Source organism: Corvus hawaiiensis, chromosome 4 (assembly GCF_020740725.1).
Source record: "Corvus hawaiiensis isolate bCorHaw1 chromosome 4, bCorHaw1.pri.cur, whole genome shotgun sequence".
NCBI classification, from domain to species: domain Eukaryota; kingdom Metazoa; phylum Chordata; class Aves; order Passeriformes; family Corvidae; genus Corvus; species Corvus hawaiiensis.
Window position 1 is genome coordinate 1,904,675 of NC_063216.1, and position 27,491 is coordinate 1,932,165.

The 27,491-nt window shown below is 50.4% G+C and overlaps 1 protein-coding gene across 2 annotated transcripts; it reads right to left on the reverse strand.

Annotated features, from left to right (window-relative positions):
* Positions 1-258: 258 nt before the first annotated feature.
* ADA2 (adenosine deaminase 2) lies at positions 259-21,987 on the reverse strand. 2 transcript variants are annotated; one of them, XM_048302118.1, is made up of 10 exons: positions 21,833-21,987; positions 20,571-20,896; positions 18,056-18,281; positions 11,499-11,709; positions 8,288-8,415; positions 7,118-7,208; positions 6,710-6,818; positions 5,600-5,757; positions 4,565-4,767; positions 259-3,638 (listed from the first exon to the last, which is right to left on the reverse strand). In XM_048302118.1, exons 1-10 carry the CDS (start codon positions 21,865-21,867, stop codon positions 3,530-3,532), a joined length of 1,596 nt encoding a protein of 531 aa, XP_048158075.1. In that variant the 5' UTR covers positions 21,868-21,987; the 3' UTR covers positions 259-3,529. The 2 variants fall into 2 exon arrangements, with proteins under 2 accessions (XP_048158075.1, XP_048158076.1); XM_048302119.1 differs by having other exon boundaries at positions 21,829-21,987.
* Positions 21,988-27,491: the final 5,504 nt, after the last annotated feature.

Consider the following 27,491-nt stretch of genomic DNA (forward strand, 5'->3'; position numbering starts at 1 on the left):
GTGTAGTGCCTTGGCCAGGTGACTCAGGCTTAACACTGTGCTAGCTCCACAGATCAAACTGCCCTTTGCAGCCTGCTGTGAAGGTATTTCAGACTCCCTGATCACTCCAGGCTGAGTGATGTGAGACATCCCCCTGCACTGCATGTTCCAGATTAAAACCTCCCATGAAATCCGAGTATCCCCCATTCTTTTTAACAGGAAAAAAATTACAAAAAAAAAAAAAAAAAAAGAAGAAGGAAAAATAACCCCCACAATACAGACAGGTTAAAAAATTTAATTATAGGCTATTTTCTGAAAGAGAAAGGCAGGAAAGCATTATATGTGATGTATTTGCCAACAAATGTGAGCAGGGAGCCAAGGTACTGGGGAAAAGGGAATAGACTGGCGGCAAAACCCTTGAAATACTGCTGCTAAAAGCCGAGTCTCACTGAAGCCCTGCAGCCAAATTTACCCAAAGCTTTGGAGCTGAATGGATTGATCTTTTATAACTGCTGTGGTCCAGCCTAAATTCCTCCTTTTTTGCACACCTGGAGTTAGAGAGGCGAGCATGCAGCTGGGTTTCTCACTTTGCACCTTCCTCCGAACTAAGGCGTGCTCTGAGGAAGAGCAGATTCCCAGCAGTAAAGCAGGCTGGCCCTCCCTCTGTCACCCTCACCAAGGCCCTAATATGGTGGGAACCCATCTGCTGCCAGAGGAAGCTTGGGAAGCCCCAGTCACCACACATGGCAATGCCCGCTGCAAGGAGGGATCTAAGGAAGGCCACACCACTGGAGTCAGCCCCTCCGTGTGGTGCAGGTTCACATTTAAACAGACATACATGATCAGGATGGAAAAGTTTCTGCCCTCTGCCCACCCCTGAGGTGGATACCTTCAGCAGAAGTGGGGCTGCTAAGGCAGTCCCAAATGCAGATACAGCCCTGCAGAGTCAAGGTTCACCTTTTTGAGGGCTGCATCTGAAGGTGCCTCAGACCTGTGTCATTTTGAACCCTTGGGATTTCTGTAGAAACCCGATTCTGCTGTAACCCCGAACAGCATCACACACTGGTGGCTCCAGACACCTGGCCCCATCACAGCACAGTTGTGAAGCAGGTAAAGGGCCATGTGCACAACAGGAAGGCATGAAATTTCCTTTTCCTAGGAAGGCAATAACAAACTGGACACAACAGGTAGACTGGTTCCAGCAAGCATTTGGCAAATGGAAGCTCTAGCCCTGCAACTACTGCAGGTAATGAGGAGAAAGGAGGACTACAGGTAACAAAAAAATGGTTCAAGACCTCGAGAGACCACGTGCAGGAAGAGCTGAAAGCTCTCCTTCTGTGGTAAAAAAGGAAGGGGCATGGGTCAACCTGTGTGTTGAGGAGCTCAGCTCCTCCCACGATGGCTCTCTAATGACTAGCTTCACCTTGGCAGCAAAGAGGCTTATTTAGGGGAGAATCAACTCATGGCAAATAAAGATCCTCATCCATCCACATATAGCAAAGCTGAAAGATCAGGTTGCTGAGAGGGACGTGGCTTTGGGTCACTGGTTGGAAGCCATTCTGCTTGTTTGCAGCGATTCTCCTCAGCAGCATTGCATGTAAGGCATTTCCCAAGTCAGCATTTATAACCTGGCCACGATCAAAGCCTCCCCTGGGGACTTTAGTCTGAGCTGCGTATGCAACACCCATGGAGGAAGAGGGAGGGTGGCTCTGCTCTGGCTACTCCTCTAGTATAAAGCTCCTCCCAGAAGCTAATCTGCATCCAGGCCCAGGAAAGGTCAGCCTGAAAAAAAAGCATCAGAATGCTTCAGAGAAAGATGTTGGGGGTGTGAGCAGAGAGAACTGGAGTAGAGACAGCTGTGGCTGAAAAGGGCTGGGGGTGTGAGGCACTTCAACCCCCCCAGTGAGCAAGGGGTGTGTGCGGCTGGGTACTCACTGTTTCATTTCTGGGGTTTGCGCTGCTGCCTTCTGCAATGCACACATGTGTGGCTTGTTGTGATTTTATTTGTGTTCTGTGATGGGGTTTGTAGTGTGTTCGGTTTGGTTGGGTTTTTTTCCTCTGGGATAACCAGAGTTGAAGTTGCAGCCTGTGAACTGTGGGCAATTTAACACAGGGCATGCAGGCTGTGCAGCCTGATCCACTTCTGTAATAAGTGCATTTGCCTCCTGCTAAGGTGTTCTGGCCAAGGTCAGTGGAAATAAACACTATGGCCAGGCAGCTTGAGACAATTAACAGAAAGCATAAAGAGAGCCAATTGGCCCAGGCTGGTCAGATTAGGAAACAAAACAGTCTTTGCAAGTCTGCGGTTCAGAGGAGGGAGATGTCTTTCAGTAGGAACTTTTGTCAAGTCTTCCTTGGCTGATGCAAACCAGCATAATTGTACTGAAGTCAGGGAAAGATGCTGTTTGATCCTGGCTGCATGCTTAGGGTAGGTGTGCTTAAGGGTTTTTCTGAATATATTTAGCAACCTGATTAAGATTTTTTGGTTTTTTTGGATGATGATGATGTTAAGAAAGTGAATCTGCTTGTCTAGAGACTATTTCTTGTGTAGTTTTAGTTTTTTGCCAAGGAGCTGGAAACCACAGAGGTCCAATTGAGCACTGTGGATATCCTCAGCAGTTCTTTACCAAGGTGAAAATCTCTCTGACAGGCTGAATAAGGCCCCATTTGCATGATGAGTTGGGCAACAAAGGCTGGTAGTGGAACCCCTTGAAACCAAAAGGTGTTTCCTATAAATGCCTGTGTTAACATGGCCTTGTGCGGGGGGATAGTTCTAATCAAGCTGGGTCTGGGAAGCCAGGATGTTTTTGACTTAACCTGAAATGTGTTTTGTCTTCCTTTTGACCAGAGGACAGGAAAAGACTTCATAGTAAAAAAACTGCTGGCAACTGAGGCACCTCTTTTCTGGCTTTACGATCACTGTGCAACCAGGCTTAAATGTTCTGGGAGCAAGTTCCACCAGCTTGTTTGCAGCCATGGTAGGTCCTGAAATAGCAGCCACCAGACCTATGACTGGTTCTTCGACCTAGCAGTGCTATTTTGGCAGCAGGCCCAGGGTTAAACATAACAAGAGTCATTTTCAGTCCTTGCTCTCTTGAAGGTCAGTGGCCCAAATGGTTGGATGTTTGTCTTAGCTGCTTCCGGACAAGGTCTGCATTTTGTAATGATAAGGCAAAATTCAGAGATCCTCGTGTTGGCAACCTCCTGCTGACTCTAATTGGAAAGCGTGTTTTTCCTGAATAAGGATGTCGGGGTTTGGTCATTGGCAATTTTTAATTGTTTTGACTCTTTTGAGAGGGGGGATTTCTTGTGGGTGCTACAAAGGCTCACTGCTCCCTTTTACCTCCAGTCCATGACTTTCACAGGATGGTGCAGCTGACTCTTAGCTTTAAGCCCATTAAGCCTGGCTTACCAGAGTCATCCACTGCCAGGTGAGACTTTGACATCCGTTCATCTGCTCAGGTCACATGGAAGAAGCAGTCTCCCTCTTAGCAATCAGTCTGGCTCACTCTAGCTTGCCAAATGCCTTCTGAGATGAGCCTTGTCCTCTCTACAGCTGCCTTAGAAAGCTATCAGAGAGGTCAGCCACAAATTGGTCCCATTTTTTCTGCCAGACCTCTTTGGCCTTGGCTTTCTCATCCGGTAGCATGGCACTGTATCTGCGAGGAGGACAAAAGTCAGTATCAGGCATGAGACAAGGGGACAGCTATTTCAGGAGCAGGAGCAGCACCGAAATGAAAAGGCAGGAGGCAGCAAGAGATTAACCCTTGCAGGACATGCCTAGGCCACAGAGAGTAACATGGTGTAAAGAGCCTGGAGTCCACTTGGGACAAGAAATACCATGGCCACATCAGCAGCTCCTGAATCCTGCAGCAGGAGGACAAACAGCTCCGTCTGCATAAGCTGGAGGCTCTCTGGGCAGCACCCAGTGACTAGTACAGAACAGACAGCACTGCTGCTGCTTTCAGACGTGCCCTGAGCTTGTCCAGACCGCTGGGAAATCAGAGTATTTGCTGTCTCCCTGGCCATGTGGGGACTTGGGATAGCCTTGAGGATTGGCACAGGATTTGGCAAACAGGCAAGAGCTGAGGAATGTGCAGGAAGACCCTGGGCATCATATCCAAAGTATTTTGGGAGTATTTTATTTCAGAGCTGTCCAGTTAATAGAAAAAGTGGTTAAGCACTCAAACTAAATGCTAATTGTTTTCCTGTGTTTCCCAGACGAGTCATGGCAAACACTGCAGCAAGCCAAATTTTGGCAGAAATAGACAAGGGATACAAAGACATACGATTGATTTCTCTCAAACTCAGAACCAGGTGGTGGAGGCAAGTTCACAAAGGATGGAAAAGGAGGAATACACTGAGGCATGGAGTAAGAGAAAGACACTTGAGAGCACAGGCAGAGGAGCCTCTGGGGTCCCTGTGTCCTGCCTTTGGAGAAGACACACAGAGGAGATTCCGGATTAACAAAGCCCAGCTCGTGTGGCAGAGGAGACTCGGACCAAAACCCAAATGCAAGCAAGGGGAGCAAGCTGATGGTCTCCTTATGATTACTATGACTAGGTGAGAGAGGTGATGAACTTACTTTATGGAGTTGAGTGCAAGTTGTTTCAGGGTCCTCAGGTCAGCATTCATCCCTCCGATGGCCATGAACACCTCGTAGAAGTCATAGGAGACCCCCTTTGCCCCAAAGATAGGGGGATCATCGGGGCTGATCACAATGGGGTGCCCCTCAGCCATGAGGTCAGCTGCGGGGTGACTCCTCAAGTCAGCTACCAGCAGCAGGACCTGGGTGGGGAAGAGTGGGAGACAACAACAACAACCACGCCAGGTTATTGCTACAGCTGGGTCACACTGCACACCTGCCTGTGTCAGTGTGCTCAGGGAGGGACAGCCTCCAGAGGGATGTTCAGAGTGTCCTCTGCTCTGAACTGCTGCAGGAGGAACCAGCTTGTCTCCATTGCCTATACAGAGAGATTAATTTCTTAAATAAATCACCTTCATCAAGGCCAGTGGGGTGAATAACTTGTGCTTATTTAGAACAATTGACTGTGAGCAATTCAGGAACAATCTTTTGGTTACACATTTGCTGTAATGCTTAGCTCATGGCGTGTGGAGCTGGTATCAGGATTCTCTCCCTTACGGCTCACACCAGTAAATCTCCACCCAAAGCATCCTTTCTGCTGCCCCCAGGGGACAATGGCACCATCCTAATGTGCTGCAGAAGAGTTCCCACTGGTTATGAATTCTGCAAAACCAAGGACTTCCAGTTACAATCCCAGCTTCTCAGCCTCTGGCCCTCCTGGCTTTGAAGTATTTTCAATTATGTCTCTTAAGACACCTCTGTGGCTCTGGGCCTCATCTCCACTAGGGAGGACTGCCTTCCCAAGTTCCTCTGAATAGGAATTTAATTTTCTTTTTTGCTGACTGGCATTACAAGCCTTATATATACTCACAGTGTGTGTGTCTGCGTAGCAAACTGAGGTATAAGGTGGTGCAAAGGAAACTAAGCCAGCCTGTCTGCATCAAAACTCGTAGGTGGCACCCAGCTGACCCTCACAGTTATGGTAAACCCCTTTCCAGTGACCCAGCCACAAGACCTAAGCTTTTAACAACATACCTGGTTGGAGATGGGACAGACTTCTACAGGAATATCCTTCTTCAGAGATAAACTTTTGGCTACTGGGTGTTTAGTGAGAGCAAGTCCATGGCCAATCCTGCTGGTATTCAGTAGCAATGCATCCAGCACATTATTGTCAACAGAGGTGCCCTGCCAGTCTGAGCAGAGACAGATAAGAGTCACTGCAGTGCTGTGAGGAAATAAAACTTCTCAAACTGCTAGATGATTTTGTTAATAGATGTCCCACTTGTGAGGTGAGAGGGTTGCTCATGCTCAGAGTTTCCACTTGCGTTTTCAGTGAAACGGGGATCTAAATCTGCCCCGGATATGGCCCAGCATAGAGATACCCACTCATCTCACCTGGCTTTGGATGTTTACAGTATTGCTCTTACAGCTGAGCTAATTATGCTGGACTCCATTAATTGTCAATGGAGAGAAGGGATAATTATTGGCCTGTGCATTAGGATGAGATGTATTGTGGCTTACAAGTGCTTGCTCCTGCCTGTGGCTATAAAGGGAGCCCAGGGTAACCAACCACACTTTTTCTGTAGATGTCAACGTGCAACACACAAGGTACAAGTTAGACATGGCTCTCACACGTGGTCAGGATAAATCCCATCCACCCAGACTGAATAATACGTTGCCAATAATAACACATTGCCCCAGGAATGAATGGTACATCAGTTACTTTGATGAGCCTGTTCAATTAAGCCTCAAGCCTGGCTCAAACATTATTTCACCTTAAAATGTAAAATAATGGCTGGGGCACTCTGCTGCTGTTGTGGATGAGAAGTGAGTGCAGTTCCAAGGAGGAAATGGCTACCAGCAATAACTCTTACACGTGGCTCCTTGTCACACCAGGTCAAAGATGCTGAGCAATGTGACACCTACAGTCAAAAGCAGGGAGTAGGTAAGGAAGGGGTCCTGTGGGAATGCCACAGCTCCAAACTGATATGGGGAGAAGCATAGGGGAAACTGGTTATGCACACATGTATACACACACAAACCCTATAGACACAGCCAGCAAGCAAGCCAGGCTTGCTTCTGCTCTTTGCAAGACTTCAGTCTTGCCTCTGCAAGCAGTAACAAGCCTTGAGTCCTCATGCTTACCAGTCTCCCCAGCATGGAAGAAGTACGGCAAGTTGACCCCCATGGAATATGGGATGGTCAGGGCATCCTTCAGGTCCCATAAAGAATGACCTTCATCCTCATTACCAACCTGGGGGAAGGCAAAAAGGTATTTTTGAGCATGCTTGGGAAGATGGAGGGACTTGCAGCCCTAATAAATGAGGTGCCAGCTGTGCTGAAATTACAATGCTGTGGGGTAGGGAGCTGATTCTTTCAGGGGATTTTGTCAATTACACCGAACAAAATCCCGAGCTAAAGGATTTGCAATTCATTAATGCTGATTTCAGTGTGGCAGCGCAGGTTCTGGCTCTGGTATACAACACATGCCATGGTATATATGTGGTTGTAACACCAGGGGTTCATGTGAAGCCCCAGAAGAAATACAGTTACCAGGTCGAAGCCTGCCAGGGTGTCTGGGAAGCGGGCTCTGAGTGCCATGGCAGTGACGATGGCTTCTTTAATCTGGGAAACATTCAGCATCCTAGAGAGCAAGAGAGAGAAAGTGCTGCAGAAGCTGACTCCCATGGGCCTGCCTTGTCGGGGTTTGAGTTGTGAAATGGGGCCCCCAGGGGCATTTCCAAAATGCAAGTTGCTCCTGAAGCTGACAACCAGCTTCAGGTCTCTAGAGGAACGGCAGTAGAAAATTGATGTTATGAAAGGAAACCCATGAATGACCAGGAAATGCCTGGCTAGACCCTGCTGTCACTTGAGTTGAGGCATGCTTGTCTAACTCACTGGCTTTCCCACTTACCAAGCAGGGACAGGAACACAGCAGTGTGGAGAGAAAATGTTTAGTTGTTTTTCTTTCCTCCCGACTGTTTTGTTGGGAGGTGAGACAGTAACTGCATTTCAAGAGAGTTTTACATTTAGGTTTCTTCCAGCCCTATCAGACTTAAACTTCTCAGTGCATTTTGCAGACTGTGTCCATACCCCAAGCTGGCCAGAGAAGCAAGCCCGCTCTGAACTGGAAAGCTCATTGTGCCAAACCAGAGACTGCTGAGAGGTCTGCTCTCCTTGCTGAGCATCACCTCACATGACTTCATGGCATCTGGCTGACTTGGAGAGCAGCCTTGTGCCCGCCTGCCCGGGCAGCAGCACGAACATCCCGTACACAGGCTGCCGGGGAGCAGCGCCTGCAGGGTCCCACGGGGAGCTCTGCCACACCGAGTGCCCATACTCGGGCACTGCTGTCACTGCTGTCTCTGCACGGAGTGGGAGTGAGTCCAGCCTCAGGAAGAGAGCAGGCACGGCTTGGACACGCACACAGGCAGCCCTGCCCTGGCTCATTCCCGCTGCCAGGGCTCACGGACGCTCCTCTGGCGCTCACCCTGCTCGCTTCGCACGTACACAGACTTATATAGATGAGTTCTCACCCTCAGCCTTTTACACATGCCAGGGAATGCTTCAGGAGTCAACACCCCGGGTCTATGAATGCACATGGACATTGCCAACCAACTGTGGCACTCCAGCCCAGCCCTCAGCGCTGCTTCTCCCAGCCCAGTCCTCCCTCTGCCTGCCTCTGACATGGCACAGGCGCTCTTAGCCATGCTCAGCCTCTACCTGTGCGCTGCAAATATAATCTTGGCTCCAACAAAGTCTGGGTGCTCCTTCACAAACTGCCTGGTCACTTCCCGGTAGGTTGCCACAGACCACGATTTGTTGTGCCGGGTGCCATCCAGCTCATACACCTGCAGCGTGAACAGCACGTGACAAGCAGTGGTTAGAAGAGGTGTTTTACGGGAAGGTGGGAGAAATGAACTGACAAAAACCTTGGGAGAAGCAAAGTGCTATGGTCCTGAGAGCAGGGCAGGAAAACAAAAGCAGTAAAATCTGTGCAGAACATTTTCTTCTCCAAGCCTTTACAAGCTGGCAAGAACCAAGGAATGGTTTTCCTCCCTCCCACGTGATATGAGTTTCTCCATGTTCAGACGTGGCAAGCAAGCGCCCTTGAGTACCCAGCCGAGACCGTGACCTCTTACTCGTGTCTGTATCAAATGCTGGAGTGTTTTGTCCAGCTGTCTGGCAGCTCACACACGCTCTGTGCCTTGCAGTGGCAGTCTGTCAGCCGAGGCAGCCCCAAGGCACGCGATGGCTGAGCTCCATAAGCTACCAGCTGAGCTGGGCTTCTGCTCCCCTCCGCCAGAGGTTTGCTTCATGACCTTGAGTCAGTCATTTAGTCTTGCCATGCTTTCCCAGGTCTCTGGCTGCAAACTGGGAAAAGGAATCCTTTTGGCATGCTCTCTCTCATCACCTTGCTCTGGAGGTTCCTCACTACCAGGGCTGTTCTCAGGGCTTTTCTCAGGGCTTTTGCCCTGATTTCAGCAGGGGTGGAGACCCTGAATGCCCCCACTGATACGAACCCACAAAGGCCCTGCCTGGAGTCACTCACAGACAGTGGCTGAAACCACTCCATCGGTTCTCCTCTCACCCTTCTCACCATTCTTTTCTATGTCACCTTTCTCCTCCAGCCTTCAACTGCTCCACTTTACCCCCTAACTTCCTCTCTGGAGCTGTCCCGTGCAAGGATGCCCCTTGGAAAGCCCCACACCCCATCACAACAGGGTGTCCCCCCTGCAGGCACCAGCAGCCGTGGGGCAGCTGCAGATGCTCAGAGGGAATTTTCCCCAGCTGCAGCCCATGGGAATGTGAGACTTTACACAGCTGAATCTGCAAACACAGCTGGGCTTAGGGGGCTTTTCCACAATGTTTGCTGTTTCGCACTAAATCCCAGTTTTCATTTACTTTACCTCAGGGGCCGCTTCTGGCAGGCTTTGCTGCAGGGAGAGCTTTTGCAGTGTCAGCGCTGCTGTCCGAGCTTCGTGGAGGATCTCCAGCCACACGAGCATCTTGCTATTCCCATCACACCCTGCTCACCTTGACTTTCACCACGAAGCATTACCTGCCCTCTCACCCTGGCTTCAGCCTAGCTGTCCCCTCGCTGCCCACACTGCCCTCCATCCCAGCGTGGTGCGGCTCCTGGCGTTCCCTGCCGTGGTGCCCGGGCTGCAGGCAGCCTGCCTGGAGCTCACAGCATGTCAGCTGCCGGCTGCGAGCGAGCCCCAGGGCTCTGCAAGCTCCCACGGCCACCGCCAGCATCAGGAGCTGGATGGGAAGCGAATCTTCCCTGCCAAGCCTCTCTTCAAAAGGACTTACCACCGTGTCTAAGGGCTGATGGAAAAGGCAGGGTATTTTCCAGTCAGGCCCACGCACTTGTACCATGGCAGATACTCTTGGCCTGGAAACCTGGGTAGCCTGAGGGGATGCCAGCGCTTGCACTGCCTCACAGCACAGGCATTTTGACACTGCTGTTGTTTTCTCTCTCCAGGTATCCCAAAGACAGGTGGCGGCTGAGTTCTGAGCAACCGGCTCACGGCAACCCCCAGCAAAGTAAGACACACGTAAACTTTGTGGCCTTCTCCATACCCCTTTTTTTTTCCCCCCCTTTGCAATACATCCTTCTCCTCTCAGGCACGACAGAGCAGTGGCCTGCAGCCCTGACACTGAGCCCTATCTTGCTGTGGGGCCAGCCCAAGCTGCAGCAGGGCAGGGTCAGCAGCCCCGCTCCCCAGCTGCTGGGACAAAGCCAGATCAGCCTCCAAACCTGTGACAGCACCTGCCTGTCTGCTGGCGGGGTGGCTGTGGAGGCCTGCCCAGCAGCAGCAGTGGTTGCTGGGGCAGAGATATTCCTCTGCAGCTGTCTGGAGCCCACCAGCCATGGCATGCATGGGCTGTGAGCTAAGGAAGCTGCTTGCAGGCACGCTCAGGAGCTGGGATGCCAGCAGGACATCAGCATAGCTGGTGCATCCTCTGGATGCCGTGGGGCCAGCAGCAAGCTGCCACCTGCATTCCCAGGCACGAACCACCGCCACCTGGTCCTTCAGGTGCTGCCAGAGGGACCTCGCACAGCAGCTCCAGTCCCGTTGTAGTGGACTGCTGAGAACATGGGTGGTGAGGACCAGCAGACCCAGAGTGTTTGTTTTGGTAAGTCATCTGCCCCTCTGACAGAACTCCCACCCCCATGGAGTCCTGCGTGGAGCTGGGCTGGAGAATTGTATGGGAAAGGCATGTCTGCAGTGACAAAACTGTCACTGGGAAAGTGGGAACACGTATTGGTGTGGTCTGCTGGTGCCTGGGGAGGCGTTAGGGCAGAGTAGGTTTGTAGGACAATCTGACCAGCTCTGGGTGACACACAGGGAGAAACGCCTGAACCATTACCAGCAGATTTTGGTGTTAGTAGCAATGAAAGGAGCAGTTCATACTTCAGACACACAGCTAAATTTTTAAGTTGTCTGCAAATTGTGGAAGGTTGTGTTTTTCCAATTGATTAACTCGCCTGTTCAGAGCAATCATTCTGAAATAAGCTGAGGGTTTAAAATGACATAACTATTCCAGAATAAGTCTCTATTCAAGACAGGAAACTTGTTCAGAATAGCTGCCACAGAACACGTGATTCTGGTGCAGACAAAACTGAGCTGCATCTTCCCAATGAGCAAGGTTTTGACACAGCTCCCAGTCTCACTGTACACTGTAGTTTTGTGCTGGTGTCACAGCAGCTATCTCCCTTAGCCATTAAGAACAAAGAATCCCTCACTTTCAAGCCCTTCCCTATGCAAATCTCCAAGAAAGACTTTTGAATATGATCAAGGTTTTCCAGCATCCTTAGAAGGGCAGGTAGGCAAACATCCAAAAACTAAATTCAAGATAGGGCTTGAGAAAGGTTATGGAGAAAAAGGGATTTAAAAGACTACTAGAGAAGCCAAACCCCACGTACCGCGGGCAGGATAGCTCTTATCTCGACATACTGTATGTTATCTTCATAGAGCTCCAGCAGCCCCTGGTAGAAATAGGCCTTGAACACAGGTGCATAGCAGATAAGTCCAGAGGCAGTGAGAAAGATTTCTTCAAATCTTTTCCAAATGAAAGCCTGAGAGGGGTAGGCCAGCTCAGGGGCATCTGTCACCAGGGTCAGGTTTCTCAGCAAGCTATAGAAAAGGGAGAAGAGAAGGAATGAGGAGAACAAACAGAGCCTGTTGGCACTGCAATACAACAGGCATAACAGCGACTGGTGCAATGAGGAAGCATTCGGGTCATTTTTCTGCCACCTGTATGTACTCCTCTAATGGCTGGCACAGAATTCATATGGTACACATTGAGCTGTAAGCAGGGTAGGAGTAGGTGTTTAAGACCTGCCCCTCCCTTTCTCAAGGGCAAAATCTTGAGGAGGAATAGAGTTACAAAAGCAAGTATGGTGCTTTTGTATCAATTACGCTCTGCTGCCCAGGGTATCCCTAATCTGAAAGCAGGCATGCACATTACTCCTGCAGACAACATATTTTCCCAAGAGTCTTCAATGCACATAAAATGTTACAACACCTGACCCTCTGTTCAGCACCTAAAAGGCAGACTGAGTTTACAGGAGATGCCATGGGCTGGGCCACCACCAACCTGCCTACTGAGCCCGTAAGTTGTCCTGGTACCTTTCTATTGTCAGAGTATGCCATCTGAAAAAGGCAAGGGGAAAACAATTCCGAATCAGAAATCATTTTTCCCCACCAGTGAGAACAAACCTGATGCCCTGCCTGCCTTGCTGATAGCTACTTCAGGGAAACAGCTGATAGGAATCTCAGTCCTGGCTTTTCCTTGGCATGACAGAAATGTATTTATTCCTCCATACACTCAGCTGGCACATAAGCCTCTTTCGGAAGTCCAGAGAGACAGTGGGTTGTTTTATCAAGCAGAGTTTAAGGGAATCAGTAAATCACAAGATTATGTAATTGTGGGTGACAGCTTGCATTTAGGACAGGGTGAACATCTGTGCCACACCACCACCCTCTGGCAAGCTGATAGCCTTCATCCCACCTGAAGCCTTGCCTCTGGCAAAAGCCCCCCTTCTTCCACCTGAAGAGTAGCTCATAATAAATTTCTCATACAAGTGGGCAAAGTCTAAATGGCAATGCAGGGGTGATTCACTTCATTCCTAGGTGGAGAAATGGAAGCCATCACAGCACCTACAGATCGGTTTTCTTGCTGGCACAGTGCTTATCTCGTGTCAGGGACTAAGCAAGTTTAGGTAGAAGTACTTTCAGCCATGCTTCAGCTTTCATCTGAGTATATTGTTTCCCCTCAAGAACAGCTACTGATCTTTAATAATGTTTCCTGTTTGATGTCTTGGCCCCCATCCTCGTGCAGTGCTCTGCTCTGTTATATGGGAGGTGTGGCTTTGATTTGTGATCTTATTATCTTCATCCAGGACACTGGATGGAATTAAACCCCCACAGCCCCCCTACAGACGTAAAATGTGATCTGGTCCAAATTCATAAACTAAGACATGCTGGGCAGATATGCCTTTTGAATCCCTCCATCCTGCCCATAAAACAGAGCCCATTCCCCCAGGATTTGCCTGCTCTTTCACTCTCTAAGGATTCTCTTCCAGGGGCTGCAGTTTCATTTCTCCCTCACTCTGTTAATTTCTTTGCCAGGAACAAACCTGTACGTAAAGAGATGCTCCTGCTGTTAAGGATGAGATTTTAAATGCTCAGCAGTCAGGAAAATTCAGAGTTAAGGTTTCCACAGCAACTTGGGCTCTGCCTTCCCATGCATTACAATGGGGGCTTTGGTGCCATTATCACAGGACACTGGGCAACCCCAACCACTGCTCAGTAATCCATGCAACCGGAGAAGACCGAGCCGGACCACGGAAGGGGCGGGCAGCGAGAGCACGCAGCGGTGGGAGACACCGCGGCATCGCCCCAGAAACCAGGAAGGCAGGAGCCGGGAGCATCTTGGAAGGCGCTGATCCAGCTGCCCGAGCTGCGGAGAGGGAGGCAGCCTCCGGCAGAAAGGGTGTGCTGCTGCTCACCGGGGAGGTTTCGTGTGGGAAGAGCTGGGGAAAAGAGATTTTTCCCCTTCCCTCCTGGCCGAAGGGCAGCTCCCCTCCAGCTCCGCACGCCGGCGGAGAGCACCTGCCCGGAGCCGGGAGCCGAGCGGGGCTGCTCCCGCCGGCGCTGCGAGCACCGAGGGAAAAACCTCCCCGTGGATCAAAAGGCCGTGCAAGCCCGTTCTCGCCACTCCAGGCAGCTCTGTTTCAGATAAGGATGGGTGGTTAGTCGGGCTCCCACCACCTTCTCCCCTTGTCCTGTGAGAACTCGGCTCCTCCAGCGATGCGCGCACGCAGGGCTCCGCTCGCTTCCTTTAAATCTGGCTGTACAAACTCGTGGTTGTTTACTTAGCCTGTGCTCTTGGGCTAGAAACAGCAATAAATCCCCACACCACCCTGCTCCTAAAAGCACATAAATCAAATTGTGCTCCTCTTTATAATCCCCTTCCCTTTGAGACTGATTATTGATCCTTACAACTGTTGAAGATTTATTGCATAATAGTGATCCATCCTTGATAACCAGATAATCTCCTAAGGATTCGGGGGTTTTTGTCATCAGTAGCTCATGCAGATGAACCAATGCTTCATAAATACTTTTTTTTTTTTTTTTTTTTTGCTTCTTTTCTGGAATGGGCCTTTGCCAGTGATCAGGTGCAGACTACAAATAGCCTTCCATGTCATGTCATATATGCACTGAACAATGCTATTGCAATGCATATGCCCAAAGGGGCACAGCTAAAATGACCAGCCAAGGATTATTTATTTTCTGCTGTGGGTTTGCTTTCTCTTTTCCTGGTTTTCTTCCCCCGTTTTCCTTTCCTGTGCTATATAATACAGAAGTGAAAGGTTTTGTTGCCTTGTTTTTAAAGGGATTCTTTTTCCTGCTTCTCTTTCTGTTCTCGATGGGTAATTATGCCCCTTCTCCTCACCGTAGTATCTAAATGTCTTCCAGTGGTGCATTAAATAGTGTGACTAACATCTGTCACATGTGGTTCATTCGCTTTCTCTAGCTCTCTCTCATCCCCTCTTCTTCTCCCCAAGGGGAGACTTGTAGAGGGAACGGAGTGCTTTGTTTCTGTAGTGGGTTTTATTCCCTTTTTTCCCCTCGTAATGCACACACTGCCCTATTTTTCTGTGAGATAAGGCAGTCAGAGGACACAGAGGGGAAAGTGATGGCGGCCCGGGCAGCCGCCAGCGCCCAGGGGAGTTGTCCCTGCAGCCTCGGCCGTGGTGTCAGCTCCCTCACAGATGACTTCATCCTGGTGATAGAGAGCTCTGCTGGGCACAGCCTCAATCCTTGGGCTGCTGGCGGGGGGTGTGCGGTGGTATTTTACAAATATCTGGAATGTCAATGCTGCTTCCCTAAATATCCGGGGGCATGCTCTTGCTTTAGAGATGGTAGCCATTACGTTGCCTCTTGAGGGAAAGAATGACATTCTCCTGTATCGTAATTGATTGTGAAGAAAATAAGTGAGGATTGTTTTTCCTTTTAAGTATGAAAGCAAAATTCCCTTCCTTTCGCTGTCCCTTGGCCCACGGTCTCCTGGCTCTCCTAACAGCATCCTTTTGGAAGCTTACCAGTAACACAATACTCCAGGGTCTTGGCCCATGAGATGTGTGTTTTGAATAGGAATGATTAGACTTTCTCTTGAGGGAAACAAATAAAAGGAGTCCCTTCCAAAGCACACACACATATGTATATGTACCTAAAAATGCAAACAGCACAAATTATGCAGATTCCCCTTTCTTCTACCCCTTCCTGGTCAGAAATGCTGTAAGGTGAAAGAGCTGTAGTGTCTCAGAAACATTTCCATTGTTCCTTCACATTTTGCTGATCCACCCTGTCTTGCATGAGAGCCCTTCCCTGCTGCCATATTCCCTTGACACTTCCTTGAAACCACCCAACTATCCATCCGTTCTTTCCTCTGACATCTGCTTTCTCTCAGCTTGTCAGTGCTCAAGGGCAAAGAGGAGTGCAGGATAGAGGTAGCCTGGGATGCACATGTTCAAGAGACTGGGACAGTTTCCAGAAACTGAGAAGCAGAACAGATTGGGGCCTATTCCTGGCTAGAGACCTATTTCCAGACGGCCAAAAACATTCCTAACCCCTAGACTAGTACCCAGGGATTAGATGAAAATAGGAGGGGAAGTGCCTCAGTGTGGCTGCTGTTGGTGTGTTTGCACATTATGTGCAATGGCTCCTCTGTGATTTTGTGGTGATGAACACGGAAGGAGAAGAAATGAAGGACAACATACTCAAATGGGTAAGTGAGCACCCAGGATGCGAGAGATCCAAGTTTGTACTTGGCTCAGGCACACATCTGCTGAGGAAAATCACTTCCTTGGCCTCTGCTTTGGTTTCCCCTCCACATTTGGGAAGACCCTTGCAGCAGGGCTCTGTCTTGTGCCCTGTGCAGTGCCTGCCACTCTGAAGTCCTGCTCAGACTTGTGGCCACTAAACATTGTCAGACAAACACAAAAGAAGAGGAATGTGGCAATACTGCCTCTGGAAACAAGTGTTTCCACACAGGAGCAGAGGGAAGCACACAATGCACAGCTCCAGTCACCCAGGTGTACAGGATGCCCTGGCCTTTAGCCTCTGACAGAAAGTCACGGAATCACGAAAATCACGCCATGGAAACACAACTGAAACCAAGTGCAATGAAGGGTTGCCCCTAAGACAGTTCTAAATGCCCAGTGCAATCGCTTGGGCTTTAAGGAAGTGAAGCTGTTTCAAAATCCAATCTCTTGCACATGATTTATGGGTCTCCTGGTGAGGCTGAAGAGAGCTGGCGCTGTCATCTTTCCTTCCTCATCACTCCCAGCAGAAATGGAAGGGAGCTAATGGAGAACCAGTTTTCCCTTTGGAAGACAGAGATGAGTGACTTCTCACTGGATATTATTTCGTCCATCACGTGTCAAGGCAGTTGAGCCTCAGGATACAAAAGGTCAAGAGCCCAGGGTCTGGCATCACTTTCTCCTTCCCTCTGGACCTCCATAAGAGAGGGATGGTGGATGCCCTCAAGAGTCAGACCCCTCTGCCCTGCCCATTGCTGGTTTTGGGGAGGGAAGGCAATACCATGCCACGAGTCTGGAAGCTTCAGCTTCTCAACCTGACCTTCTTCCCAGATCTGCAGGGAGGGGATACCAGCTCACTAAGAGTTAAAAGGTCTCTCTTTAAGAGCACAAAACCTCACTGAAGAGCACTGCAGTAAAACCCACCAAGTTTCACTTCGGGAATGCAGGAATTAGGGTCATCTGCACTGCCTTAATCCAGCCCTCTCCTTGTGTGTTGGCATGGCAATACTGTCTGTCATTACATGACACCCCACACTCTTTTTTTTCCTGCAGGACCCCAGCCCCCGGAGCGCCACGGACAGCAGTGCCCTCTGAATGGATGGCTACTCAATATTTTCCTTTGTCCTCATCGCTCAGTGTCTGCCTTCATGCATTATTTAGCGTGCTCTCTCCAGCCCCCCACACACCGCGGCAGAACTGCAGGCTTCCTCTTGGCCTTTTCAGCGGGGCTTTGTCCCGGGATCAATGGCCCCTGGATGGGGAGATAGGATTCTGTCTTCCCATCACCACTGGCTGGAGGGGGAGCCAGGCTCTTGCCAGCCACCTGTAAGTGATTAAATGCTAGGTGGTTCAGAACAGCCTGGTCCTGATAAAAGGCAGGAGGGTGAGTGATGCTCTGGGGAGCTGTGTGAGCTCCTGGACATCTGCAGGAGCCTTGCCTGTAAGGGCAGAAGCTCTGTTAGCAGGAGGGTGTTTGGGGGGAAGGAGCCTTACCAGGCAGGGCTCCTGTGCCCAGGAGGGTGAGCTGCAGTTCCTGGTGCCTGAGGGTCCTGTTGGGAAGGAATGCCTTGTGCTTCCAGGTGCTGGGTGCCAGTGGGGTTTCAAAGGCAGTCCTCAGAAAACAAGTTTGGTGTTTGGAGGGAGAGCTGGGTTGGGTTTTATTTCGGGAAGTTTGAGGGTTTTTTGCCAGTGCAGTAATTAACATAAGTCGTTTGCCCAACTTCTTGCTCTGAATGAAAACAATTACTTTGCAAATGACTTTTGAGCTGTTGGGGAGAGCCTGTTCTTCAGCTCCTGGCTTCCTCATCCAGTTTTTGCATACCTCACTGGATGAGGCACCGTGCAGCCCTGTCCCACATTGAGAGTCCATCCAGCCTGGGTGCTGAGGTGGGGACAGGTCTCATAAATCTACTTAAACCACTGTTCCCAGCATGTCAGTGTGCACAGAAGAATTCAGTTCTTAAGGTCCCTGACTCTGGTGTACTTAAAGCAGCAGCCATCAAGCTCTTATACTGCTGTTTGCTTTTTCATGTGCACAGCCCTAAACGGAGTTCCTCACTTCCAGAGCAGCAAGCAAACGGGAAAGCTGGACCAGGATGACCCTGCTGGCTACACACAATGCTGCCGTGGAGCACCAACCCCTCTTCACTCACCCTCTGTCAAACTCAGTCACGTTGCTCAGCTGTCTCCGGTAGGTCTCCAGCAGAAGCCACTGGGAGCACTGGGCCGGCAGAGGGTGGGGAGGGCTCGGCTTGGAGAAGCGGAAGCGCACGGAGCCCGTGTGGGTGAAGCAGATGTAGCAGTCGGGGAGGTAGGAGGCATTGTACACCAGCCAGCCCACGCTCAGCATGGCGTAGTCGTGCAGGTGGAGGACAGCACCTGGTGGGGGACAAGGACATCCTGATAAGTCCAGGCGGCTGGGGAGAAGGTTTGACGTGATAACAGTTTGTTTGCCCATCCAGGGGCATCTGGAAATGCTTCTAGAAGGCTGTGAGTGATCTCTCCCAGCAAGGACTGCACAGCTGCTCTGCCTCCCCCAGGCTGGAGGATGTGGCCCCCTCCACATCAGACACTGGGCAGGCAGAGCGTGACAGCTCCCTGGGAGCACAGGGAGGGGGGAAATCAATAGGGAGCTCTGCTTCTCCACTGGGATGGAAAATGCTCCGAGTTATTAAAGGTCTTTCAGACAGACTTTGCTGTGAGCTGGCTCCGGCTGCACTGATTTAAAGAGGAACTCTCACAGTAGGCAGCCGTTTACAAGGCGTGCTGGCTAAAGCACACCTGAAGCAAAGCTCTGTTTGGATCCCAGCTTCAATTTTTGTGTCTAGTCCGTGTCTCTTCTTTCAGCTCTCTGAACTCTGGCATACACCAAAATCCCAGACCATGTTACACTGGGGAATTGCACTCAGATGCAGAAGTACAATTTTACTCTGTGCTTTACCAAAAGCATGCTCGCTTACGTTGTGCATCTGCTGCTGGCCAGCACGAAGGGCCTCTGGGACACTCTGTTATTGTGCAGTATGTTGGCAACTGCCAGTCTTCCTGGCACAGGAAGCATCCTCTGCATGCTCACCTTCCTTATCATTTCATTTTGCTGAAATCTCTCCTTTTCCAAAGACTCCTGATGTTATCGGTGCTTGAACTAAGCTTCACCTTTGTAAAGGGAAGATACTGTGAGAGCTGAAGTCTTAGAGATGTATTTTATTAGTCTAGGGGAGACCTCTTAGTCAAAACAGCTTTGATGCCCTTAGGGGTAAAGGGAGACCATGAGCAGCAAGACCAAGACACAAGACTGGTATATATTTGACATTAGATTAGGTTCAAGACTGTAATTTATAGTGGACTAATCTAATATGGACTCTAATGTCTGTGATCTCCCACTAGAGAGGGTCTGGCTGTAAAGATGCTGAGGAGCTGTGGTTGCAGCTCCCAGCAGAGCTGGTGCACCAGACTGGGCATGCTGCAGCTGTCTGACCCTCCTCTGCCCGCCAATGTCACCTTCTTCCCGATGTGAGCAGCAACAGGAATTACAATAGTGCTTGAAACAACAGGAACTCCCCGGGGCTCAAGTCCTACTCAAACAGCTATGAGGATGTGATCTTGGCCCTGAAATCTTATGGCCCTTGCAAAGATTCCAAGAACCCATTTTAACATCACCTGGATTGAAGAGTGTTAATTATTTGTTTTGACTCCCACTTGGTATCAGTGACACTGGAGGTGAAGAGGGGCGTTTTAAATTCCTAACTGTTCAATTCAGCCATGAAAGGATGACAGCATTTCTGACATACTAATCATTTATGGTAACAGATCAGGATGCTGCAAGACAGGGATCTGCATCCCACAGCAGAGACAGTGAGGGAGAAGTTGGGAAGATTGGATGGGGCCCTGAGCAATCTGGCCTTTAACACTTCCAGGGACGGGCATCCACAACTTCTCTGGGCAAGCTGTGCCAGTGCCTCATTACCCTCTGAGTAAAGACTTTCTTCCTAAACTCTAATCTAAATCTCTCCTCTTTTAGTTCAATGCTGTTCCCCCTGGCTGTGTCACTATCTGCCCATGTAAAAAGTTGCTCCTCTCCCTTTTACAAGCCCACCTTAAGTGCTGGAGGTACAGAGGCTTTAGCTTGTACACAACAAGCAAAGAAACTTCCAGTGCTAGAGGTAGCCCCTTCCTCCTCTAGTGCCCCCAGACTTTCCAGTAGACTTCCAGGTCTGCCACAGAATCACCTGCAGAAACACTTTTTGGGGGATACAACACTTTTGGCTAAGACAGAGAATAACACAAGGTTGGTAGCCTGTTTGTGGAATGTATATGTGGGAAAAAGAGAGGCCCTGGCTGGAACATGCTGAGTAAATGGGGATGTCTGCTATTTCTTGTTGTCTTTGCTTCCTCTGCCCCTTATCCACTCTTGAAAGACTTAAAGGATCCATATTGTAAGTTAAACCAAAAGCCACAATTGCTGGAAATGGGTATTCATCCAATCCATCCCCCTCTTCCTCTCTCCCCCTACCCCACCCCTGAGCTCAGAGTCAGGGCTTTTCCTGGAACCCAATGAGCACAATTTACAGCTCTCATAAGCTTGTCTCCCACATCTCGTGTTTTGTCCCAGCTCAGAAAGCAAAAGGTGAGAAAGGATGAGTAAGATGAGACTCCTTAAGCCAAGCCTACCTTTTGGCATGCGCTTCAAGATGCTGAACACCGTGCTCTGATCAATGAGGCTCTTTGCCCGGAAGAAGTGCATGCTTGGAGGAAACTGTCCCGTAGTTATGGCTGCTTCCACTTCCTTCTCCTTGAGGTTTACGAGCTTAGTGCTGAGCTGCTGCTCCTGCCTACTCAGCACCAAGTTGCCACCTGTCTGATGGGCTTTCTCCTCCTGCATCAGGGAGTCCCGGTCCTTCCAGAGAGGGGTGGGAAGGCAGAGGGAAGCCAGACTCAGGAGAAGGTATGCCAGCCTTATGCCTTGCCCAGATGGAGGTTTCATCTTAGAGCTGCACCTTGACAGGGAGAAAAGACTGAAGCGTTAGCAGAGGTCAGGACGTGACACCTCAGCAATGGGATGTGAAGCTGTTGGCCCATCCTGCAGGAAATAGGGGGTTAATGGGATGCTCAGTACTGGCAGGAGCACCTGGTACCAGTGTCCCCTGAATTTAGGGCTCACTCCCTATGTATCAGCACACTCCCTATGGCTGGGTAGGGTGAAGAGACATTGCTCCTTGGATCAGATTAGCACATCAAGGCAAAGGTCTAGCCCTGGAATGGGGGATCGGTGGCATCAGGACTCTGCTTGCCAGCTGGGATGGAGTCCCCAGTGAATAAGGGATGCTGGTGCCAAGGTGCTGGCTGTGCTGACAGTAAGGAGCTTGGCTTGAGCTAATCAGATCCCGATTCCCTCCAGTTGAGAGAAGATCCTGTTGCACCCTTTTAGTATATTCCAGCTATGGGCAGAAAACCCCAAGGCTTCCTCTGCAGGAACAGAGGTGTGTCCTTTCCTTGCAATCCCAGAAGAAAGAAGATGGAAGTGAGAGCATGGGAGTAGTAAGAGATCAGAGGAGACAGGCACATGTGAACTCTGCGAGCCCTCCCTCCCCTCAAAAAGCACAACTGCAACACCAGGCTTTAGTGACCCTCCACGCCAATCTCTCCAGAGCAAAGCAGGCTGGAGAAAGGCTCAACATTTTGAAATAATCCTATGCGAATTACACAGAAAGGCCCTGCTTGTGCATGTGTCTTCTGCTTCCAGCCTCTCCTCCACCTGTGGCCCAGGAGGACGTCCTCATGCCCTTTAGTTGGTCCCAGGGGATGAAGGTGTGCTGGGGCAGCCAACAGAGCAGGGGTGGATGCAGCCCCATATCAGGCCTGGCTCTGGGCTTAGAAAAGGAAACATCCTAAAGAAAGTGTTATCTTATCCGTGGTGACACTGACTCACTTACTGTTGACTCTGCTCCTGCTGGCATCCAGAGCTCATCCAGCAGCTGCTGCCCGAGGGAGCGGCTCTCTCCCTCGCCAGCCAGCACTGTCCGGCACGGGTCAGGAGCAGGGCCCGTCCCTGCAGCGAGGCACACCGAGTTCCTCTTCCTGTGCTGCCGTCCCGGCTCGCCCAGCTTTTATTTCTCCCCAGCTGGGCTGCTTCATGAATATATAAGGAGGAGGAGGAGGCAGGGGAGGTCATGAGAAAGTGGGACACGGGCGCTGAAGGGGGCCGAGCTGGGAACCGGGCTGCCAAAAAAGCGGGGTCGCTCAGGAGAACCCCCCAGCTCCTGCACGGGGTGGGCTCTTTAACCCATCGCTGCCTGCCAGCGAGGGCATCGGGGCTCGTCTGTGCAGCCGTCCCGGGATCCCTGGCACACGCACTCAGCTTTTAGATCAGTATCCTGGGAGCAGCGCTTCGGCACGCATTCCTGCTGCAGGGAGCTCTTCATTCAACCCCGCTCCCTGTCCCCGGAAAACGCACAGGCTTGGATACCCCACCCGATACAGGGCGCCGTGCGCTCCGTGCCGGCGGCGCTGCAAACTCGCCTTACGAATGCTCTTGGAGCTGAGAAAGCAGCCATTTGTACAAGCACCTTCAAATGGTCCTGCCCAGTCTCTGCCAGCTTCGGGAATGGGGCAGACATCGATCCAGCCGGCTGCCCTGAGACACGCGGGGCTAAGCTCGAGCCTGGGAAGTCACTCAGCTGGAGGAGGGGGATGGACTTATTTTAAAAAAAAAAAAAACAACAAACCCCAAAACCAAAAACTGAACCACAACAAATACAGTAATTTCAGCGTTTTATTTCACACAGTTCAACAGACTGAGTTTTAAACTACTTAAAACAGATGTTACATAAACAGCTTCCAGGGGAGAACAAAGTCCAGTTGGTTTAATTTAGTCAAAAAACTTAATTTTAAGTATTAGTAAAAAAAAGAAAGATCTTGTAAGTTAAGAAAGGTTGTTTTTGAGGCAGAGACAGAAGAGTCTGGTCAATAATATGTTAAATTTCATTAGCTGGCACTACTACAACAGACTGAAAGCAAGGTGTCCAGGCTGCCCACCCTCCCTGAATGTCCCAGCTGGACACCTGCCAGCTTCTCCTCCTCTCCTGGTGCCTTCACTCTCTGCTGTCACTGAGATCAGTCCCAGCAACCATGCAGGGATCAGTCAGGGATCCCAAATACTCTCTAAACCCTGTCCAGAGGGTGGCTGTGCCCCCTTGCCTACCCCTCAGCAGGATGGGGTATTCCTTGAGTCTCTAGATGAGCCTGCTCCCAAAGGGAGATCAGAGGAGTGGAAAGATGACCCAAATATGCTCAGCAGCAACTACTGGTTGATGAAAGCAGCTTGAGGGTGGGAGGTATGAGGAGGGAAGCCCATGGAGAGAAAAGGGATGGTTCAGCAGGGACGAGAGTTCCACCTCCAAATACCTTCAAGGGAACAATGTAAGTGAAGGAAGGGAATTGCTCTAATTTTCTTGTAGTAATAACGCCTAGCATTAGTTCCATGAAACCAAACTCAGCCCAGGCATTTGGAAAACTGGGTCTGTAGTGAGCAATTGGGTGCAAGAGACAGGTTCCCACTGTGGAGCACTGAGGGGGCTTAAAGTGCCGTGTGAGGGATCTCAAATAGCTTACAGCCAGGCAGGGGTCTTGGAAATGCCTGCCAGGGGGCCTCAGAGATTTGGGGTGGTTCATCCTGTCAAATCACATTTGAAAAACAAAACCTAAGTCCAGTGCCCAAACACTTCCTTGACGGGACTTTTCCACTAAAATAGTTGCAGACATTGCCAGGAGAGTTTTGTACAGATGTTGCAATGGTTGGGCTAGGAAATAAGAAGGTGTTGGAGATGCTTTGCTCTCTATTAAAATGTGGTACATGCTCTGAAAATAAAAAATCCTGGTGAAATAAGACGACAGCTGCTTTTAGGCAGGATCTGTCTGGACATGAAGGGTGGAAAGAGGGAGGACAACCTAAGCCAGGCACTGGATGCCACTAGCCAGGAGCCCCATCTGGGGGAGGATTGGGTCCAGCTAGTGCCTACAAGCAGCCAAAATCCTGGCTCCAGACCTCCCTGGGAACTGAGGCATGGTATAGGGAGACTTGCCCTGTCTAAAGGACTCTAACAAGGAATGTTGCAGTTGTCATTTCCACACCAACACATCTCTCAGCTTGTTTGAATTCTTCCTGAGAACCAAGTAGCCTGTTTGGAGGTTTTGCAATAGCTCTGTGTCTGTTCACAAGACCACGATTGCAGTTCCTGTCCAGTCTTGACTGGCCCCTGGAACAGTCTTCAGCTCCCTGGCTCTGGTCCCACGGGCTGTTTAGCCAGGGCTATAGGGGCACCAGTCATGCCCTGCTCCTTCATCAAACAGCCCAGCTTGTCCTTGGTGTCTGGGGTGGTTCCCAGCCCCTGCTGACCTCTCAGCTGCTGCAGCTGTACCCAGCAGTGCTCCAGAGCCCCTGTCCTGGCTGTTTCTGTGCAAGCTGCAGGCGTGCCTCTTCTTTATGCCCAGCTGCACATCAGACGCCATCTGAAGCTTTAAATAGCTGGTGGCCAGCACTTGGTGCTCACAGTGAGTTCCCCTTGCTTCAGTTTCAGTTCCATATGTGAAACGCTTTCCTGCAAGCCTTTCAAGCTTCTTGAAGGTGACAGGTACCGTTTCCAGCGTGTTTCCTCACCCCTCCCTCCTCACCTTCCCTGCTGTGCTGCTGTGGCCACAGCTGTGTCTGCTCCCACCATCCTGTGCCTTGCAGCAGCAGCGGCCGTGCAAAGGGGAGTGTGGGCAGCCGTGGGGGTGCAGGAAGGGGGAAGGACCACAGAGGCGGCAGCAGCAGCAGCAACAGGCTTGCAGATGTGTGTTTCTCACTTCATCTTTCAGCTCAGCATCCTGCAGAGCCCATCCTTCTGCTTTGGAAGGTCAGCCTGCTGCGTGCCACTGCAGCTGCCAGGGTTAGAGCCTGCGTGTAGGTGACAGCAAAAGCTACCGTGGTAAATCCAGCAGAGGCAAGACCTGGGGGTGATGCAGACCTGGCTGGGTTTTCTGTGTGGGCAACCCATTTTTGTGTAAGCCAAATGCAAACCAAGAAGCACTTCTGAGAGCACCGAGGGCAGGGGTGCCTTTTAGCTTCCTAGCCTCTCTGAACATGTTGTAATCTAAGCTGTTCTCTGGAAATATCACTGTAAGGCCGGGAAGAGAAGACTGGAGCCAGGAAATGTGTTCCTAGCTCACCAGTTAGCTATTCTTTCTGTGCCAGCTGCCTCATTTGTGAAATGGAACCAACTCCCTGCCTAGCTGCGATGATCATTTGCTGTATTTGCTGGTGAAACAGCTGTGGTCCCCAGGCCAGCAGCTGGAAAGCAAGTCTGCATAGGAGACATAGTCTAGTTTGGAGAGGAAAACAATGAGGTGGGACATGGGGCAGGAAAACAGCCAGACATGAGCAGGTGAATGAGGGCAGGCTGTGGAGAGTCCCTGCCTCTCTGCTGGGCCTGAGTGAGACCACAGTGCCACTCCCAGTCTCTGGTTAATGTCTGCAGAATGCTAAGAACATGTAAAAAGTGCTAAGTGCTATAAATTATTATTAAGGATAGACTGTCCTGGGATGTTTGGGATCATTAAAAGCTCCCCACTGGACCTCTAAATAACCCCTGCTTTGGTCTGGCTGGGCACAGGTTGGTATTTTTATTTCTTTCCACCCCACTTTATGCCCAGCCAGGCAAAAATATAGACAATTCCCCAGCCCAACAGGGACATCAGTGGGAGCCCTGCAGCAGAGAGAACGCTGGTGTGCCCTGGGTCTTGCTGGCAGCATTGCTCCCCAGGCTCTGCCAAGCTCTGCTCACCCTCAAGGTGCCCCTTCAAAAACCCTCCCTCCCCTTAGCTGCCCAACCATGTCTCAGTGCATCTGTCCTTCCTCTCCTCCTCAGCTACATCCACGGCTATCCAATGATTTAAAATGAATAAGATACTTGAGATGCTACAGGAATGGGAGCTGCTGATGGAGAGAGCCAGGGAAAGAGCTAAATTCCCAGGTTAATGATGAATCACTCTGGGAGTGGAGTCATTGATTTGTAATCATTGCCTGGCTCCCAAATATAATAGCCATGAATTCCTCTGACCAGCAACCGAGACAAGGTGCTTTGGGCTATTCCCAGCACAGCTGCAAAAGTTCAAATCTTGCTCACAATAGCGGGGCTCAGAGCTCCAGGAGCCAAACAACTCCATCAGCGTTTGCCCTCTAACCAGAGGGGCTCAGCAGCCAGCACACACACCAGGCTGTCACTGTGCTGCTGCTGAGCTTAGCATGCAAATAAATAAGTGAAACTGCATCATTTCCTTCCAGTCCTCCACCCCAATTCCCTGCTGCTGTCACCCCGCCCTGGAGGTCTGGGAAGGGGAAGTACAAAACCAAGTGAGCCGGCGTGTATTAACACCCCATTGCTTTAGGGGCAAACATCAGGCTGCCAAGGGCTCCCAGGGCACGAGCTGAGAGCTTGGGGTGTTTGGGAAAGGGGCTCAGAGCTATCCAGGGCAGATCCCAAGCTGTCACCAAGCCTTCTGTGCAGATTCCCAGAGCCTCAAGTTTATTATTTGTATTCTTGTATTCTCTTCCTCTCCCACCCACAGGGGCAAAACTGAGAGCAAATCAGGCAACCAAAACATCCTGGATTAGCGAGTGTACTTGACTCTCTCTCTCTCTGGGGGATGACTTTAGGGAGGGTAGAAGCCCAGTGCTACCATGGGAAGTGTTTTCCTGCTTTTTTGCACTAGTCACATCAGGTTTCCTGCCCAACCTCTGGTGTCTATCCATCACCAGGCTGTGGTGACTCACAGGGGTTAATGTGGTTTTGGAAGGATTTGCCCTAGCATAAAAGCAGGCAAAATTCCTGTCCCTAGGAGCTATACTCCATATAAACATCTTCCCCACTCCCAGCCTCCTACTCCACCCACCTGACTTCCCCAACCACAACCAAAATCCAGCCGCATCTCTCTGTCCTAATCCTTTCACCTCTGCCCCTGAGGTCCATCACACCTTGACATGAGTTCATCCCTGGTCACTCTGCATCTGCGAGCATCCCCATGACCTCTGCCAGGACATCCTGTGTCTCCATGTCAACCATCTCCTCATCTCACTGCCTCTCCATTTCCCTGTGCCTACACCACCCACACGGCTCCACCATCACACAGACCTCAAACCCGATCAGTAAGATTGCAGTGACACTGCACCATGTTTCTCTCTCTCTCTCTCTCTCACCCTGGCCTCTCATGGAAATCTCACCAGAAGAGACATTCTATGCTGCATCCCAGAGCTATGGCTCTGTCTTATACTCTGAGGCTCCAGAAAAGCTTTGGAAGAGAGGATAGCAAAGGCTGGAGAGCACATCAGCAGATGCACCCGACCTTCAGCTGCTCAGAAGTCACCCCGCTCTGTACGGTTTCTTTTCCTCCTGTGCATGAGACTAGCAAGCCAGGATTTAGAATGGGTTTATACTAAAAAATTAATGGTAGTGAGGAGCATTTGGGTTAAAACATGACTGGTCAAAAGTGCCTGTCTTGTAGCCAAACTTCATCCTGCCTAGGCAAGCCTCCAAACTTTATTAAAGCCTTGGGATG

What these genes read in the sequence shown, in the direction of transcription:
- ADA2 (XM_048302118.1), bottom strand. Translation starts at nt 21,867, where the DNA reads ATGAGCTCTGGATGCCAGCAGGAGCAGAGTCAACA. An exon ending in CTTGAAGCGCATGCCAAAAG is followed by an intron (nt 18,282 to 20,570) that starts GTAGGCTTGGCT and finishes GTCCCCCACCAG; the next exon opens with GTGCTGTCCTCCACCTGCAC. An exon ending in TCTGTCCCATCTCCAACCAG is followed by an intron (nt 4,768 to 5,599) that starts GTATGTTGTTAA and finishes TTCCCCACCCAG; the next exon opens with GTCCTGCTGCTGGTAGCTGA.